At 32.6% G+C, this 16,210-nt stretch overlaps 1 protein-coding gene across 1 annotated transcript; it reads right to left on the minus strand.

Moving 5' to 3' along the window:
• Positions 1–11,399: 11,399 nt before the first annotated feature.
• On the minus strand, positions 11,400–14,163 carry LOTGIDRAFT_155266 (hypothetical protein; the record flags this gene model as incomplete). Its single annotated transcript, XM_009066839.1, has 6 exons — positions 11,400–11,527; positions 11,815–12,021; positions 12,817–12,846; positions 13,147–13,224; positions 13,687–13,788; positions 14,010–14,163. The coding sequence occupies 6 exons, from the start codon at positions 14,161–14,163 to the stop codon at positions 11,400–11,402; spliced, it is 699 nt and encodes a 232-aa protein (XP_009065087.1).
• Positions 14,164–16,210: the final 2,047 nt, after the last annotated feature.

Genomic DNA, 16,210 nt, shown 5'->3' on the forward strand with positions numbered 1-16,210 from the left:
ACCAACACCACTGAAAATGGGTAATTTTACTATGACCAAATTACTATGTGACAGTATTACTGAGACCAAATTACCGTGTGATTTTTTTACTGTGACCAAATTACCGTGTGACCTTATTACTGTGACCAAATTACCATGTGACCTTTTTTCTGTGACCAAAATACCTTGTGACCTTTTTACTGTGACCAAATTACCGTGTGGCCCTTTTACTGTGACCGAATTACCGTGTGACCTTATTACTGTGACCAAATTACCATGTGACCGTATTACTGTGACCAAATAACCGTGTGACTTTTTTACTGTGACCAAATTACCGTGTGACCTTTTTACTGTGACCAAATTACCGTGTGACCTTATTACTGTGACCAAATTACCGTGTGACCTTTTTACTGTGACCAAATTTCCGGTGACCGATTTACCTGTGACCTAATTACCTTCGAATAAACAAGCCACACCATTTTCATAAGAGGCCAATAATTTATTATTATTTCTGAAGTAGTTAGATAGACATTAAGTTGGTTCTTGCTGACGATCCATACACAGTTTGAATCAGAAACGTATTGTTAGTATGCGAGCAAATATCGCCTTACTATTACACACAATATTTTCGTCAATAGACCAAAAAGTGGAATCTTAAATCAAATTAGAGTAGGCTAATTACCTGTTTATCAATTTTTAATTATAAACAGTACTAGACCTGATCGATTTCGTCTAACAAGATCATTTTCGTGATTGAGATTCCAAAATGTTTGGTTGACAACATTAATCATTTTGATGAGGGATTTATTGGCAGTTTGTAGATTTTAATCGGTAGTTAGCATGTCCTACTTGGCATTCTTCTAATGGTTGTAGGTATGCTTTTGTGTCGGATACTGGCCAAATCCGCTGCTCAAATACGGTCATGTTGGCTTGATGGAAAAACCCCAGTAACACCACCAACATGCCGGAACATAAATATCAAGAGCAAGTCCCTACTTGAGTAAGAAAACGATTTTGTAAACACACAAACGGCTGATGTCAGAATGTTGCGTAATCCACGAACAGTTATTTGCAATGATTGAATGCGAATGCTTCATTCATACAGCTGTTAAGATCCTCTCTTGCAATGCTTTTTCTTGTGATGATTAATGGGAATTATATAACATATATTTTACTTATTAAAACTCACAAACATTGTAGGCAGCCCAAATCCTTCCAGCATAGTGTAGGACATGAGCACAATAGGCATGAACTTAATAGAGGTGCAGAAAAGACGGACGTAAAATGTAATGTCTTTTAGATATTCAATTGTGTTAACGCGATGAGTATTTCAAGAAACTGAGTATATTTTTACATTTATCCTTACAAGGCAATTATAGATATAAAACAAATTAGTCATAACAAGTATTCATAGAACAAACGAGTATTCATGAATGTAATCAGATGACTACACACGAATTGTTATTCATTATATATGCATTATCTTTATCGTTTATTTTATTATCTATGTATTATCTTGCTCTATAATCTACATGTAAGCAAATTACGTAATAGTGTTACCAGATAAACAGAATAAGCTATATGTATATTATTATGTACTCGTCACTAAGAACAGTCATGTACAATCAAACTACCAACAACTACCAAGATGCGATATCAGCATCCGCTGGAAGCGAACATTAACTTGTCATCTACCAACCTACATACCAGTAGCGCAGTGGCTTCATTTATAGACAAAACAATCTTAACGATATGGTTTTTTCATATTATGATAATATGATACAATATTATTATCATTGTTATGATCTGTTTATATCACGAAACGACTAGGACCGGTTTCAAACAAAACATATTATGAAGCTATATCGAATTACACATAGGCCAACTAAAGACAATTGTAGGTTACAATTCTGTTCCAAGAAATAAAATAAGAAATGGATTTGATGTCATTTGTTTAAGATTAAGATTAACTTGGTATGGCGCTCATTACTACTCTAACATGAGCATTCAATGGCGCTTTACAAACACAAATATTTCTGCATTATAATCAATTTCTATACATCTGGTAAAGGTTCTTCTAAAAAGATGTGTTTTTAACTTTCTCTTAAAATAATTAACAGATTTACAGGTTTTTAACTGTCCAGGTAACTTGTTCCATAACCGTGGTCCTGCTACACTGAATCGGGCACAGTGCCCGATACTGTATTTCAATAAGGCGCTGTTATGAGACGAAGGTGCTTCAAATTATATGAGGATAAAGTTTACATGGTGGGTTACATAAGACCACTGTTTTCCTTAAATATCGAGGGGTCTGTAAGGTTTATTTGTAATTTATGTACCATCCGATGGACTAGACGCCTTCCTAATCCCACGTACGATCATTCAAAGTGTATCAATAACAAGGAAACCCGAATAGTGAGAAAACCTAAGGTACTAAAGTAACTCAAATTATGTAGGAACACAGAAAGACATGATAGATCATATGGCCATAGCGTCATATTACAGAGTATTCTTCTTCTAAGTAATATTAATATGTCGACTCATGTTTCGGATGTCACATCAGGTCAGGTGAAATTGAATCATAGGCCAAATTAAATCGTTTTTGATTCCAAACTGTTCTTAACCAAAGCCATAAAGTAGAAGTTTAACATATGTATATAAAGGGACACATTCGCCATTCGTTTTACCACTCGTACCTTAGTCTCAGAAAGAGAACCTCTTAGCTAAGGTTCATCCTCAAAATTTGAACCTTCCCATCCATGTGTTTACAGAATCATCCGTGTTTGGAAGTTAAAATGACTCCCCTGTTCTTGATACTCCGCCATGTATAGAAAAACATATATAGAAAAAAGAAAGTTGAAATTCTAGACTCAGGTAGGCTATATCTGAAGGGATTACTCGATTTCGTGTAGTTCCAGTACTTCTGAAGACTATTTATAATTTTCAAGACGCAAATCAACCCTCGAAAATGGCAAACAATGCCCTTTAAAATGAAGTTTTAGGAATTTATTTAATACAGCTGAATGATATAACATACCACACAGTTGGTGACAATTAGGTGACCTCACTACAAGTTAAACTATATTCAGGGTGACATTACACAACACCATTAATTTGAATGAAATGCTGTGTTAGTACATGTGTAGAATACTATTCTAACCAATTACGCGTTAAAGCGTATATTATTAAATGCATAACGCAACTATTTATAATACCGGTTATTATCGGCTGACTGTCATTGTAAAGACGAATTTGCTTTGAAAAGTGTTCATATTTCTTAATAATGGAATGCATACTAGCTGTTAATAAATCACTTTATCGGATGACTGCCATTGTAAAACCAAACATTTCTTGATAAGCGTTTTAATAGCGTAATTTCGGCTTAATATTATTCTTAAATTCCAAAATAAAGTACTGACGGATCTTTCATTGTGAATAATTACTATTAATTGGCCCATTTCTCATCCAAAAGGTCTCTTTATGATCAAAGATCTTAAATTTTGTGGATATAATTGAAGAAGGATTGACGAAAGTTAACCATGTGAATGAAGTAAGACTGTGAATAACGATATCATCTCACAATCTATTTTGTATAGTCAGATAAATAATCAAATGTATTTCACACAGATCAAAATTGGAATGTAATTCTGATAGAATATAAGTCTGATAATAGACCCTCAACAACATCTATGTAATATCTAACGGAATCATACTATTACTTAAAGGGTACATTGCCCCCCCCCCCCCCCCCCCCCAAAAAAAAAACCATCAAGGTATACATGTATCTCGCGCAGAAACATCGAGACAGAACTATGGATTATGTTCAATACCAATTATCCGTATATGCCCCACATTCAGATAGTTCATGTCCAAATAAAACAGTTAGCGAAATGTTACTTATACTCGCAATAGTCCATCAGAATGCCCGTTTATATCACACTATCGTTATGTGACCATACATATATAACAGATACATGCTTAACACAAACAATGCATATTATTCTGTGCCGGCAATACGTTAAAGCTATCTAATTGACCTGATTTCAATATCTGATGAATGAATGATAAAACAATTTCTAACTTACACAATATGTATATAATCCCTCCATAGTCATCCACAATTGTATATAAATGGTAAAATGAGAGCAAAGAGATTGTAGTGTAAAATTGCCGAAGCGTTTAATTCACATTATGTTAAATATTTATGAAATTGAATTATGAAGTTCTATTTAAAACGTATGGCCAAACCTCTTTAAAATTAGTTAGTTCCATTAGAAGAAGAATTTAGCGATATCAAAATTGAATTTCATTTTATTTTGAAAAAATCAATATATTTTTTTAACATCTAGGATGTTTTTGGTGGATTTCAAATTTGATTAATACTCACGCACGATTTCATTTTGAAACTAATAATGAAAATATAAACTCTACTTTTAACGTTTTATTATTGAAACTGCGAGTTCCAAATTCTGCTAGAAAATGTTATTTTAGAGAAGTCAATGACAATAAATCATAGAAAATATAATGAAAATTTGCGAGATTATCCCACGCCTGAATCGAGACAATCGAAGTGACAACAAACGATTTATTATGATTAAAATTACGAGGACTTTTAACTGGCACGAGACGTTTCTTATATCATTGTGAATCAAAGTGAGTTGTAATTTTCTGATTTTCAAAGGAACGTCAAGGCAAGTGAATGAAAATGAAACATATTCAGCAACACAGGCTGCGTTATAAATCATGAGCTTCTATATAATACGTATCATTAACACATAGAAGGACTTCATTTAATTTCAAATGTATTACCTTTATTATAAAGAAATTAGCGTCTTAATCTATAGTAGTCCAGTCCATCCATATTAAAGAGACATTCCGCTTTTTTGTAGGTCGAACATTTTTTTGCTCAAATTCGTGACAACTGTGCACCAAAATCTTGAGAAATGTGCCCTTTAACGTATCTGAAAGTTTTAACTTAAAGAATCAAGCTGTTAATTGTTTATACGCCAAAAATATTTTAAAACATTGTTATGTTTTTGGAAGCTATTAGAAAACTGACTGTACGGATTTGAGTAAAACTAGGTCAAACTGCTTAATTACCAATACTTATAGTACTTTTCGTTTTTAATTAATTTAAAACAAATATAGTTCGATCAAGAAGATACAGATAAAAATAGCATACTTTAGAAATATTTTCAGGTATAATTTACCACGTTTTTGATAATGAACTTTTTTTACAAAAAAGCGAAATACTCCTTTAACAATAGTAGAATTCTACGGGAGAGAAAACAAACTAACAATTGCAGAATGGAATCCTGTATTTAATGATGTTTCTACGAATCATTAGGTAAGTAAGGGTCAGTAAGTATCCAGGGGCTTACAGACAATTCTATCATGTTTCGAAAAAATATTGGGGGATGGGGACAAAGCTGGAAAAACCTCTTTTCTTTAGAGCCCCAACCTCCGTAGAAACGCCACTATGTTCCATCAAAGTGAAGCAACATAAACCTCAGTACTAATATTATACAGTATTATTCAGTATTATATTGAAGTGACATATTGTTATTCTAATTTGTTCATATAAGAAACCTATTTTTAAGTTAATTATGACAATTACTTTATGCATCACTGAAATTATGCATTGTATTCAACAGAATAGCAAACTAAACTAGACTTGGGCGATTTGCAATTAACGACGCAAATATAACGTAGATCGACCTGCCTTTAATTTTTTGAAACACGTAACCCTGTTATAAGTTTATAGTGTTTTAAATAAGTAAATGAAAATATTTTTTGTAATTGGACATCTAGAAATGCGAATTTCAGAAACAATCTATTTGGTTCATCATTTTCATGCATTTTTAAGCGGTTTATGACTCTGCAATTTTTAAAGATAGCTTGTCAAGTAAGTTAACATCCACCTACTAGCAGCTGTGAAAAAAGCTAACATAGTCTTGACTAAAACATTTGCATGCATGCATGCGTGCCAAAATGCATATAAAACAAAAGAGTCTTCTTCGCAATTAGCTACCTTACATAATACAATAATACTATTGTTACCTAATCGGTGGCCTTCAATGAGTTTTTAAATGCATGAACAGTTGATCAAAATAGTGCATATTGCATCAGTGCATTCACAAAATGAGATTATTATGTTACTTACCTTTGTGCTAAGCTCCTCTATGTATATTGTATGTTTCAGAAGGTTCACAGAAGTGTGACTATCAGCGTCCCTTGAGTTTTGAAATGCATGAACAGTTGGACATAATGGTGAATTCTGCATCAGTGCATTCACAAACGTCTCCGAGTATATTATATGTATCAGAAGCCGCATGGAAATGAAATTATTATGTTGACTATCTTGTACTCCGTGTATATTGTATATATCAGAAGATGCAGAAGGTGCAGAAGAAATGCATGAAAGACCATTCAAAATATTGAATATGGTATCAGTGCATTTACAAACATCTTCGTGTATGTTATAATATGTTAGAGAATATGCAAAGGAATGAGATTATTTTGTTGCTTACCTTTGTGCTAAACGCCTCCAAGTATATTGTATATATCAGAAACTGCATAGAAATGCGACTTTGTTGCTTACCCTGTGTTCCTATTATACTGTATTAATTTTGTCATACACCCAATGGCAGTGAGATATAATATCTATAGCAGAATATGATAACCGTAACTCTAGTCGTAGTTATTTTATCTGTGAAAGCATGTCATATCTATGGTAAATCTATATCTTTCTCTATATATATATATATATGTAACCTAAATTCTGTGGTGGTATAGTGAACCTATAAATAGGATCACTGTCAAAGCATTGGTGCCAAATATGTGTCATATTTTGTCAGTAACGGTAAATATATAGCACTATACTTGACACACGTGTGTTTTCAGGAATTTTTTTTATTAGCGTGGCAGTCTGAGTTGGCTAACAAAAAATAAGATGAATACAACGATTAAAACGTAAGGTTTTGAGTTCGCTATGCTTTTTGGAAGTACGGATTTGAGTAAAATAAACGACAAATTGAGAAGAAAAATATATCTCCTACGTATTCTAAAGGTTCTAAAAACCAAACACCAAAACTAAATCAAACTGATTAATTAACAATTAGTACCATCCGTTTTTAATCAACCCTTCAAATTCAATTTGGTCAAGAAGATACATTAATATAAATAGCGCATTTTAGAAATATTTTCAGGTATAATTTACGTCATTGTGAAAACGTTTTACAAAAAATGCGGATTATCCCTTTAAGTTATAATGTATGCACATAAATTATACACCGCAATATATAAGTGGTTTTTGTTATTAATTTATTTGTTCCCAAATAATCAATTCACAATTTATTTTGATTAAATTTGAGTTAGAAATGTTAATCAAAATGTAATTATCAGTCATGAAAGTTGTCATATTCAGTTTTAGAGGTCTAAGTGACGATCGTCTTGAATTAAGACAAGGCCTGTGATAGAAAAACGGCATTATATTACAACGCTGCTTGCAGATATAGATATTCCCGTTCTAACTTCTATTCAGCATGATGGGGAAATAAAGTCGTGTCATGTGTTGGATGCCATTCATTATCAAGACCATGATTCCATATTAGTAAATTATCCATCTAGTTCATTCACACTCCAGTCAGTCAGTCCAATTAACTGTCACGTAAAAAAGTAATAGAAATCAATCGTGGTGACCCGAGGGGACTATATGTACAAGAATTGGATGATAAAAAATCTTCGTTTTTAGACAGATTTATCAAATTATGTAAACACTGTAAACATATTCTGTTGTTTTTTTATATCAAAGAAATAATCCTTATTTTATATGCTCCATATGCATGTAATTTTCGTTGATAGCCATCAGATAACAGTCAGTTCTAACTCTGCTTTTAGATTGTGTTTTAAGTATTTCAAAATGTACGCTTTAAAACTATACCACTGGACTGACATAGTCAAGATTGAAAATGTCTTCACTCGCAATTGCTTTATAATTTCTTTATAACATAATAGATATTTATCATCACAGAATGCGTGGTTTGGTAAATAAAGATTTCCTAAGTTTGGATAATAAGCTGTTTTTCATATTTTAACAGCTTTCGGAGCGTGAACACAATTGAAACTTCACAAATATTGAAACATAAGAAAGAAGCTTGGTCCATTAGAGGCTTTGAAATTTATTTACTCAAGAGGACAATCGTCAAAATGGATTAAGAAATTACCCAAAGCATGAAATTCTGGTAGTCTTTCTTGATCATTTTTATTGATCTGCTGTATAACAAGTCTTGAATCAACAGGATTTTGAAATATTTTAGAATAAATATAAGTATTTCTAAATCAAACAATAGTACAGCCATAACAATGATATCAAAATATTGATAAAATATCAAATTATTGACTTAATATATTTGTAGACAGCATCTGTCATTAATCCATTATATTCCTATAATCAACCATAGTTTCAGTTCAGAGTTCACGTGGAACATCCATTCTGACCACAGGACACTGTCAATGAGCCATAACAGTTTTCTGTCTCTGTAAGCATCCATGTTGGATTTTTTCGCGATGTGGCCTACCGCCGAAGCTTGCTACTTTTCCGAAAACGCTACAATAAGAGTATTATTGTCCTGGGAAACTACCCGTGGAACCTTGGACTTTTTGTTATAATACTCATGAAATCAAGCAGAAAACCAATTTAAATACAACAAGCGTGGCATGGTTGGCACAATTTTGTGATTCTGTCGAGTTCTATACTTGTTACGTGATCGTGGGCGATTCATTTTCAGTCAAGAGGGAATACATTACGGCATTATAGAAACAAGAAATATGCACGCTTTATAGTGTTTTACATATCATTGGGGTTATATTCCTACATTTGAGATCAATTGGTGTGCTTGTCAATTTTAGTCACATAGTTATACGAAAGTTCCAGTTGGGCCATATCTTGCGAATGGCGTTAATTATTTTACTTGGTAGGCCAATCAAGATATACATAATCGCACTTTTACAGTACTATTTACATCAAAACGTTTTTACTTGAACTTGATCTGCTTTTTGGTATAGCTTCATGGCGGTCCTATCTGACTTCCAGGTGTGCAGGAAAATGCTTCAGTTGTGATGGGACTGTGCTTTGCTTTGTTGAGTCAAACAAACATGATGGTCTTGGTCTCGGGTTGACGTGTGAACGTTCCGTGAACCACCGGATACGGATAATCCGAGGAAGGACATTGCCAAAAGGTCTGGTCAAGGACCAGTTAGTAGCAAGGATCCTCACGAAGGTGTAACCCTTAAAATATTGTTGTTTCTGTCTTTGATTTTAAGTCATTTCGAAGTTTAGTGGTAGGCCTATTCCAAATGGTTTTTTTCCAGCCTGCTACTTCACAGACGTACTTCAAATTGGCTAATTCATATGTGGTCCAGGAAGTCTAATCATCATGACTGCTATTCTTCCTGCGATTTTATTTTAGACAACAGAAGTGTCCACATTCAGCTAGAGAAATGATTTTGCTTCCGTTTGCTGAATTTTGTCTTAACCGATTTTGTTCAGAAAAATTAGCCTCGAACATGTTTGAATGAGAACATAATTGAGCTCTCTCCTCAAAATTCGACGATCTCCTAAAGGGAAAAAGTTTCTAAATATTTGATTGATCAGTTGAAAGAGACCAATTTCAACTGTCTCATTTTTTAGAATTTAAGTTGGTGTGACTAATTTATGTATAACTAAGTGTGTATGTTTGTATCAAGCAATTAGTGTGAGATTGTTTCTCCCAAATTTTATTTCAATCTTGGTGTTCCAGAACCCTCCAACCTGAATGAATGAAAGCTGAGTCATAACCACCTTGCCCGAGAGATACAACACATGTCTTATGGTCAGCCTTGTTTTTACTGAAATTCATAATGCCTCTTGCATCAAGAAAAGGCAAATGTTAAATTTACATATTAATATTATAATGCCAGAAGCAATGTGTCCTAAGAAATGGAATGATATGATTTTTTCTGTGTTATGCACCCGCAATAGCTGCTTCAAATTTGAGTAAAATCTCAGCTGAGTATGCAGAAAGGTCTGTGTCTTACATTTGCACGCAACAGACTGATCTCGGCCGCCAGAGAAAATTACACAACTTTATGCGGAAGATTGAATCTTCTAATGTTTATTTCCGATAATTTGAGTTGTTCTAAAAGAAAGATATCGGCTATTATTCTGCATATCTAAAGTAGAAACTGTCAAGATTTTCTCTGAACCTATCTGATTTAGTATTGTCTGTTATCGCATCTGAAACACTTAACGAACACATGCTGCTCTGGATTCCACCAATATTTCACTATAAAGAGTGTTAATTCACCCTTGATGACATAATTAATCGATATAGCACTGAGACTAGCGATAGATATAAGTGGACTATAAGTATGGAATTGAAACTGTCTGAACGATGTACAAATTGTAAACCTTCACGTAAATTTGACATTTAAAACTAAATATTGGTATCAATAAAGAATTAATACTGGTTAAGAAAAAACAAAATGGACAGTGACGGTCGCCGTAATGTAATCAGAGCTAAATAATACTTCCTATTGACTAAAACTTTGAATAAATATATTTTTGATGGTTTTAAGTGTATTTCTGTTAACATTTTCCGAGGAGATAGTTATAAATAAGTCTGATACTTAAGTTGAATTAGACAGTTACCGGAGCAAAGCGCCCTTTTTGGAGGATTTCACAACTTCGAAGGGTTTAAAGTATGGGCACTTGAGGGCTGTTCATGTCGACTGGTGATAACATTGGTTCCACTGCAGTCGGGAGGGAGGGAAGTAGCTGCAATAACATGGATGATCGCATATTCCAACCGCTCTCCTAGAGTTCCATCGTATCACGAATACGGGTTTTGACATGACCTCGAGGAAGTATAATGAATGGGGCGTGGTTTGAACACGATGATAGACTTTCAGAATCTCGTTTCAGATGCTATTTTACGGGTGAACTAAATCCAGCGATTACTTGAATTCTCTCTGATGCTGCTATTCATTAGTTAGTCAATAAAAACAGAATCGATTTCAGATTCTCAGTTGCAGGGTTGAATTGACAATACCCTCTCCCCTATCTCTTTGTTTTCTAACGTGCTCTCTATTTAACACCCAGTGTGTTTCTTCTGACTATCATCTTGCCGGTATCTGTAAATAAGCTAATGCATCAACAAAGGTCAAGTCACAATGCAATATTATTGACTGGCGTAATTGAAAAAAAAATGACTAGAAATATGTTTCCAAAATATATTCTTCCCAAACTTAACAATTGTAAAAATACAAAAAAGCAAAATGGTGTAAAAATCTAATAAGGAATATATAAAATATATCATAGTAGTATGATATCTTCGTTATCAGTCAGTCCATAGTTCTTATCATCATATCATAGATCCAGTTTATTTTTCACTATTTGGCTGGATCTTGCTGTTACGGCAAACTAAAAATGGTCTGGTTAAAACATTTCTAATGGCTTTTAACGCTCTTCTGAATCCAGCCTTGCATCGCTTAGATCTTGATGGTTTGACTGCAATGAGAAATATAACATATATCAACCCAACTGTATTCATTTTATCAACAACTTTCCATCAGACAATTCCTACACAGTAAGAAGTTCTTTGACTTGAAATTTCGGAAAAAAGGAGGAGTTTTCAATTTTAGTTGAGGGGGAAATGTTTACGCTCTGTTATTAAATATAATCTTTGTCTCGTGTTGACCATAAGAAATAATATGATCTGTTAAGAAGTGGAACTTTTCACTGGAATGATATTTTTGTGCCAATGTTGGAATACTATTGTTTATTTGTTCACATACCTTTTAATAAATAACCAAATTTAAATGGATTTTTGTAATCAGCAATTTCTTTAGATGAATCTGTAGTTTTCAGTGGAGATTGTCCATCACCAAAACCAAGTTGTAGTAGTAAATCATCATACATTTTACTAACAGTATCATCATCTAGATCTTCTGTTATACCATCTGTTAGTTTACCACAGTCAGGTTTAATATCAACCTTCTTACCTATAACATGATAAATATTATATTATAAATACTCTGTTAGTTTACTACTGTCAGGTTTAATATCAACCTTCTTACCTATAACATGGTAAATATTATATTATAAATACTCTGTTAGTTTACTACAGTCAGGATTAATATCAACCTTCTTACCTATAACATGATATATATTATATTATAAATACTCTGTTAGTTTACTACAGTCAAGTTTAATATCAACCTTCTTACCTATAACATGATAAATATTACATTATAAATACTCTGTTAGTATACTACAGTCAGGTTTAATATCAACCTTCTTACCTATAACATGTTAAATATTATATTATAAATACTCTGTTAGTTTACTACAGTCAGGTTTAATATCAACCTTCTTACCTATAACATGATATATATTATATTATAAATACTCTGTTAGTTTACTACAGTCAAGTTTAATATCAACCTTCTTACCTATAACATGATAAATATTACATTATAAATACTCTGTTAGTATACTACAGTCAGGTTTAATATCAACCTTCTTACCTATAACATGTTAAATATTATATTATAAATACTCTGTTAGTTTACTACAGTCAGGTTTAATATCAACCTTCTTACCTATAACATGATAAATATTATATTATAAATACTCTGTTAGTTTACTACAGTCAGGATTAATATCAGCCTTGTTACCTATAACATGATAAATATTATATTATAAATACTCTGTTAGTTTACTACAGTCAGGTTTAATATCAGCCTTCTTACCTATAACATGATAAATATTATATTATAAATACTCTGTTAGTTTACCACAGTCAGGTTTAATATCAGCCTTCTTACCTATAACATGATAAATATTATATTATAAATACTCTGTTAGTTTACTACAGTCAGGTTTAATATCAACCTTCTTACCTATAACATGATAAATATTATATTATAAATACTCTGTTAGTTTACTACAGTCAGGTTTAATATCAACCTTCTTACCTATAACATGATAAATATTATATTATAAATGCTGTGTTAGTTTACCACAGTCAGGTTTAATATCAACCTTCTTACCTATAACATGATAAATATCATATTATAAAAACTCTGTTAGTTTACTACAGTCACGTTTAATATCAACCTTCTTACCTATTATAACACGATAAATATTATAATATAAATACTCTGTTAGTTTACTACAGTCAGGTTTAATATCAACCTTCTTACCTATTATAACATGATAAGTATTATATTATAAATGCTCTGTTAGTTTACAACTGTAAGGCTAATTTTCTGTAAAATTCTATAACAGATTTGCAATTCATTTGACTAATTTTACCTTTGTCTTAGAAACAGGAATTATTTATCTAAGCTAATCAGTAATAGTGTTCACAAACCTTGCGTCGAAATTTTAGCTTTCAAATCCACGTGAGTTCTGGATTATGCGCGTTTGAAGGATAAAAAGTCGATTCGTCTTTTTCTTGAGACTTGAGAAATACATATTTAGAAACAGAAAGTGAAATTCCTAGTTTGAAATATTTTAGAAGGAATTATGCGATTTTTTGTAAGCTTACATTTCTAGTACTTCTGAAGACTATTACAATTATATTAAAGACCTTAATCAACCCTAAATCAAAATGGCGAATCTATCCCTTTAATGCACATATAATTTGAGGTATTTAAACTTACCTTTTTTAACTTTGGTACTTCCTTTATGGCCATTAGTACCTTGATCTACATTAGTCATATAAACTTCTAAAAAGTTAGGTTTAGTTTTTTGATATTCGTTACCTGAAACAATATTACAATAACATAATATAATATAACAACTTTATTCAAAATTTATCCAACGAATGTTGCAGTCGTACGACTTTCTTTTGTGTAACCTTTTACGGCATTTTCATATTGGTAGGCTCTTGGATGAATTTATTTGGTAATCGGGAATATTAAAAGGAATAATAATGGGGATAACTGATGCCTGTCTGGACAAGTTAAATGTTATTTTAAATTACCATTCTTGAGTTGCTTCAGCTTTCCAACAACTCTATCTCTTTCAGTTCTATTCTTTGTTAACGTAGAATGTCTTGAGTCGTCAAGAGTAGAACTAACTTGATAAACCTCGTGATATGACATACAATCATAATCATCTCTAGGTACCACAACCATTTCTGAAAGCAAACAAGGCGGTTTTTAAGTTTATTTTGAATATTTGACCTTAGTCTCAGAAACGGGAATTGTTTAACTAATCTTATCTGTAATAGAATTCACAGCTTACTGTCGAAATTTGAATCTATGTGTATCCATCCGCGTTTGATAGTTAAAGACATAATTAATATAGAAATTAAAACTGAAATGTGAGGTACTTTTTGAAAGAATTTTCGTACATTTTTAATACTTCTCTCTTCAAGACCCAAATCAACCCCCAAAAATGGCGAGCCAATGGTCTTATTTTTATGAAGTTTAATGCAAAAATTTTGTTTTATACACGTTTTGCAGTAAAAAAATATATTCACTACCTATGGACTGCATGTTAATAATTAATATAACCGAGTGAAAATGACGAGTTACCTGGATAGAATGAAGAAAATTCGGCAAAAAATGCAGAAAAACTTGTAAACACGTCTTATAGAAAGTAATTTTCTGTGACTTGTGACGTTATTTTATTATTTTGGGTGTTTTAATTGTTTGACGTCATAATGTCCAAGAACAATCAACTATTTGAATCAAAGTTCTTTTAATTCATTTTGACCTTTTACTTTTTGTAAGAACTGGAATGTTTATACCCATATCAATGTTCAACTCTATTTGTGGCTTCGCTAAAATTTCTCAAAACGTTTTTGCTTAATATTCTGAATTTAAGCGAAGCAGAATTGTGAAAGTTTAACAACAAGGAATCATTGATCGAAAATGATGATACCCTGTACCTCTACGAAACAGAGAAATATTCGCCTTATGTCGAACAAACAGGTTTTCTATCTTCATAAAATACCCCGAGAATATGAGAGTGGCGAACTTGTACAGAATTTGCAATGCAATCCTAAAAAACTATACATAGAACTTGGAATAAGAAACGTCCTCCACCTCAAATACTAGAACTTCGTTGTTTAGATGGTGTCTTCCCGTTAGGGAATGTCACCCAAACATCTTTCAGTTTGGCCAAGCCATAATAAAGGAGCAAGCTGCAACAGATCTGAAGATTGCCCAGCAAGATGTTGCAATGCTATCACCTGCTAGAAAGCGAAAATACAATGTCATCAATCAACGCCTAGCCAGACACAAGATACACTATGCCACAGGAAAGAAGTCTGTATGTAAGTTCCTAAGATCTGCTGCCAATCATTTGAAACTTTGTTATGTTTTCCTGTATTATCAAAGTGCTATATTTAAAATGTTTGGATTTGACTAATTCAGTAAGACTTTGTTCATGTATTAATAAGATTGTTTTGTAAACGAAGTTTTGATATTTTTAACTTAGTATCCTTATTTACTAAGTAGCCCTAACGGGAATAGTTAATCTCTTTAAATATCATAGTAGCCCTCACGGGAAAATGAAGTAGCTCAAATGGGAATTAGCCCTAACTCGTCCAGACAATCTGAGTGGTGCAGCGAGATAAACGCTTGCTCACATGCTAATCTAGGAGCCCGGGATGCCTTCCGATTTCTCATTATCAGTTAAAATTAAAAAAAATAAACAGCTCTATTTTACAAGAATAGCAAATTAGGATCACAATTAAGGATCCTATCTACCAGCTGGTCCTTTGCCAAACCTCTTAGAATTCATCTTTCCCAGATTATCCCATTAGGCAGTGGGGTTGGTAGAGATGTAAAGAAATTTGCTTTTAAAATAAAAGTTCTGCTTTGAGTCACCTTGTATCTGATATAGGTGTCAAGCACTACAGCAAGCGCTTATGATAATGCTTATGATAATTGATCGAATATTGAAGGTGATCGCTTGGTGAAAGACCACACTCCACGGCGTTATTTGGTATTCTGATTTCTGAATTTAGAAAACAATTGCAGTATGAACTAGGGCATGGTTCGAAGATTTCTCTGTAAATATCTCAATCTTTAAAACACTATTAAGACAGTTCAAATTTACATAAAAACCATAACATCAATTACCTGTATTCTAATAAACTCAACAAAATCGACAAAATTCGCAGAGAAACTTGTTTACACGTCTTCTTGAAATTAATTTTCTTTGACCTGTGAC

This window comes from Lottia gigantea (genome assembly GCF_000327385.1).
Source record: "Lottia gigantea unplaced genomic scaffold LOTGIsca_8, whole genome shotgun sequence".
NCBI classification, from domain to species: domain Eukaryota; kingdom Metazoa; phylum Mollusca; class Gastropoda; family Lottiidae; genus Lottia; species Lottia gigantea.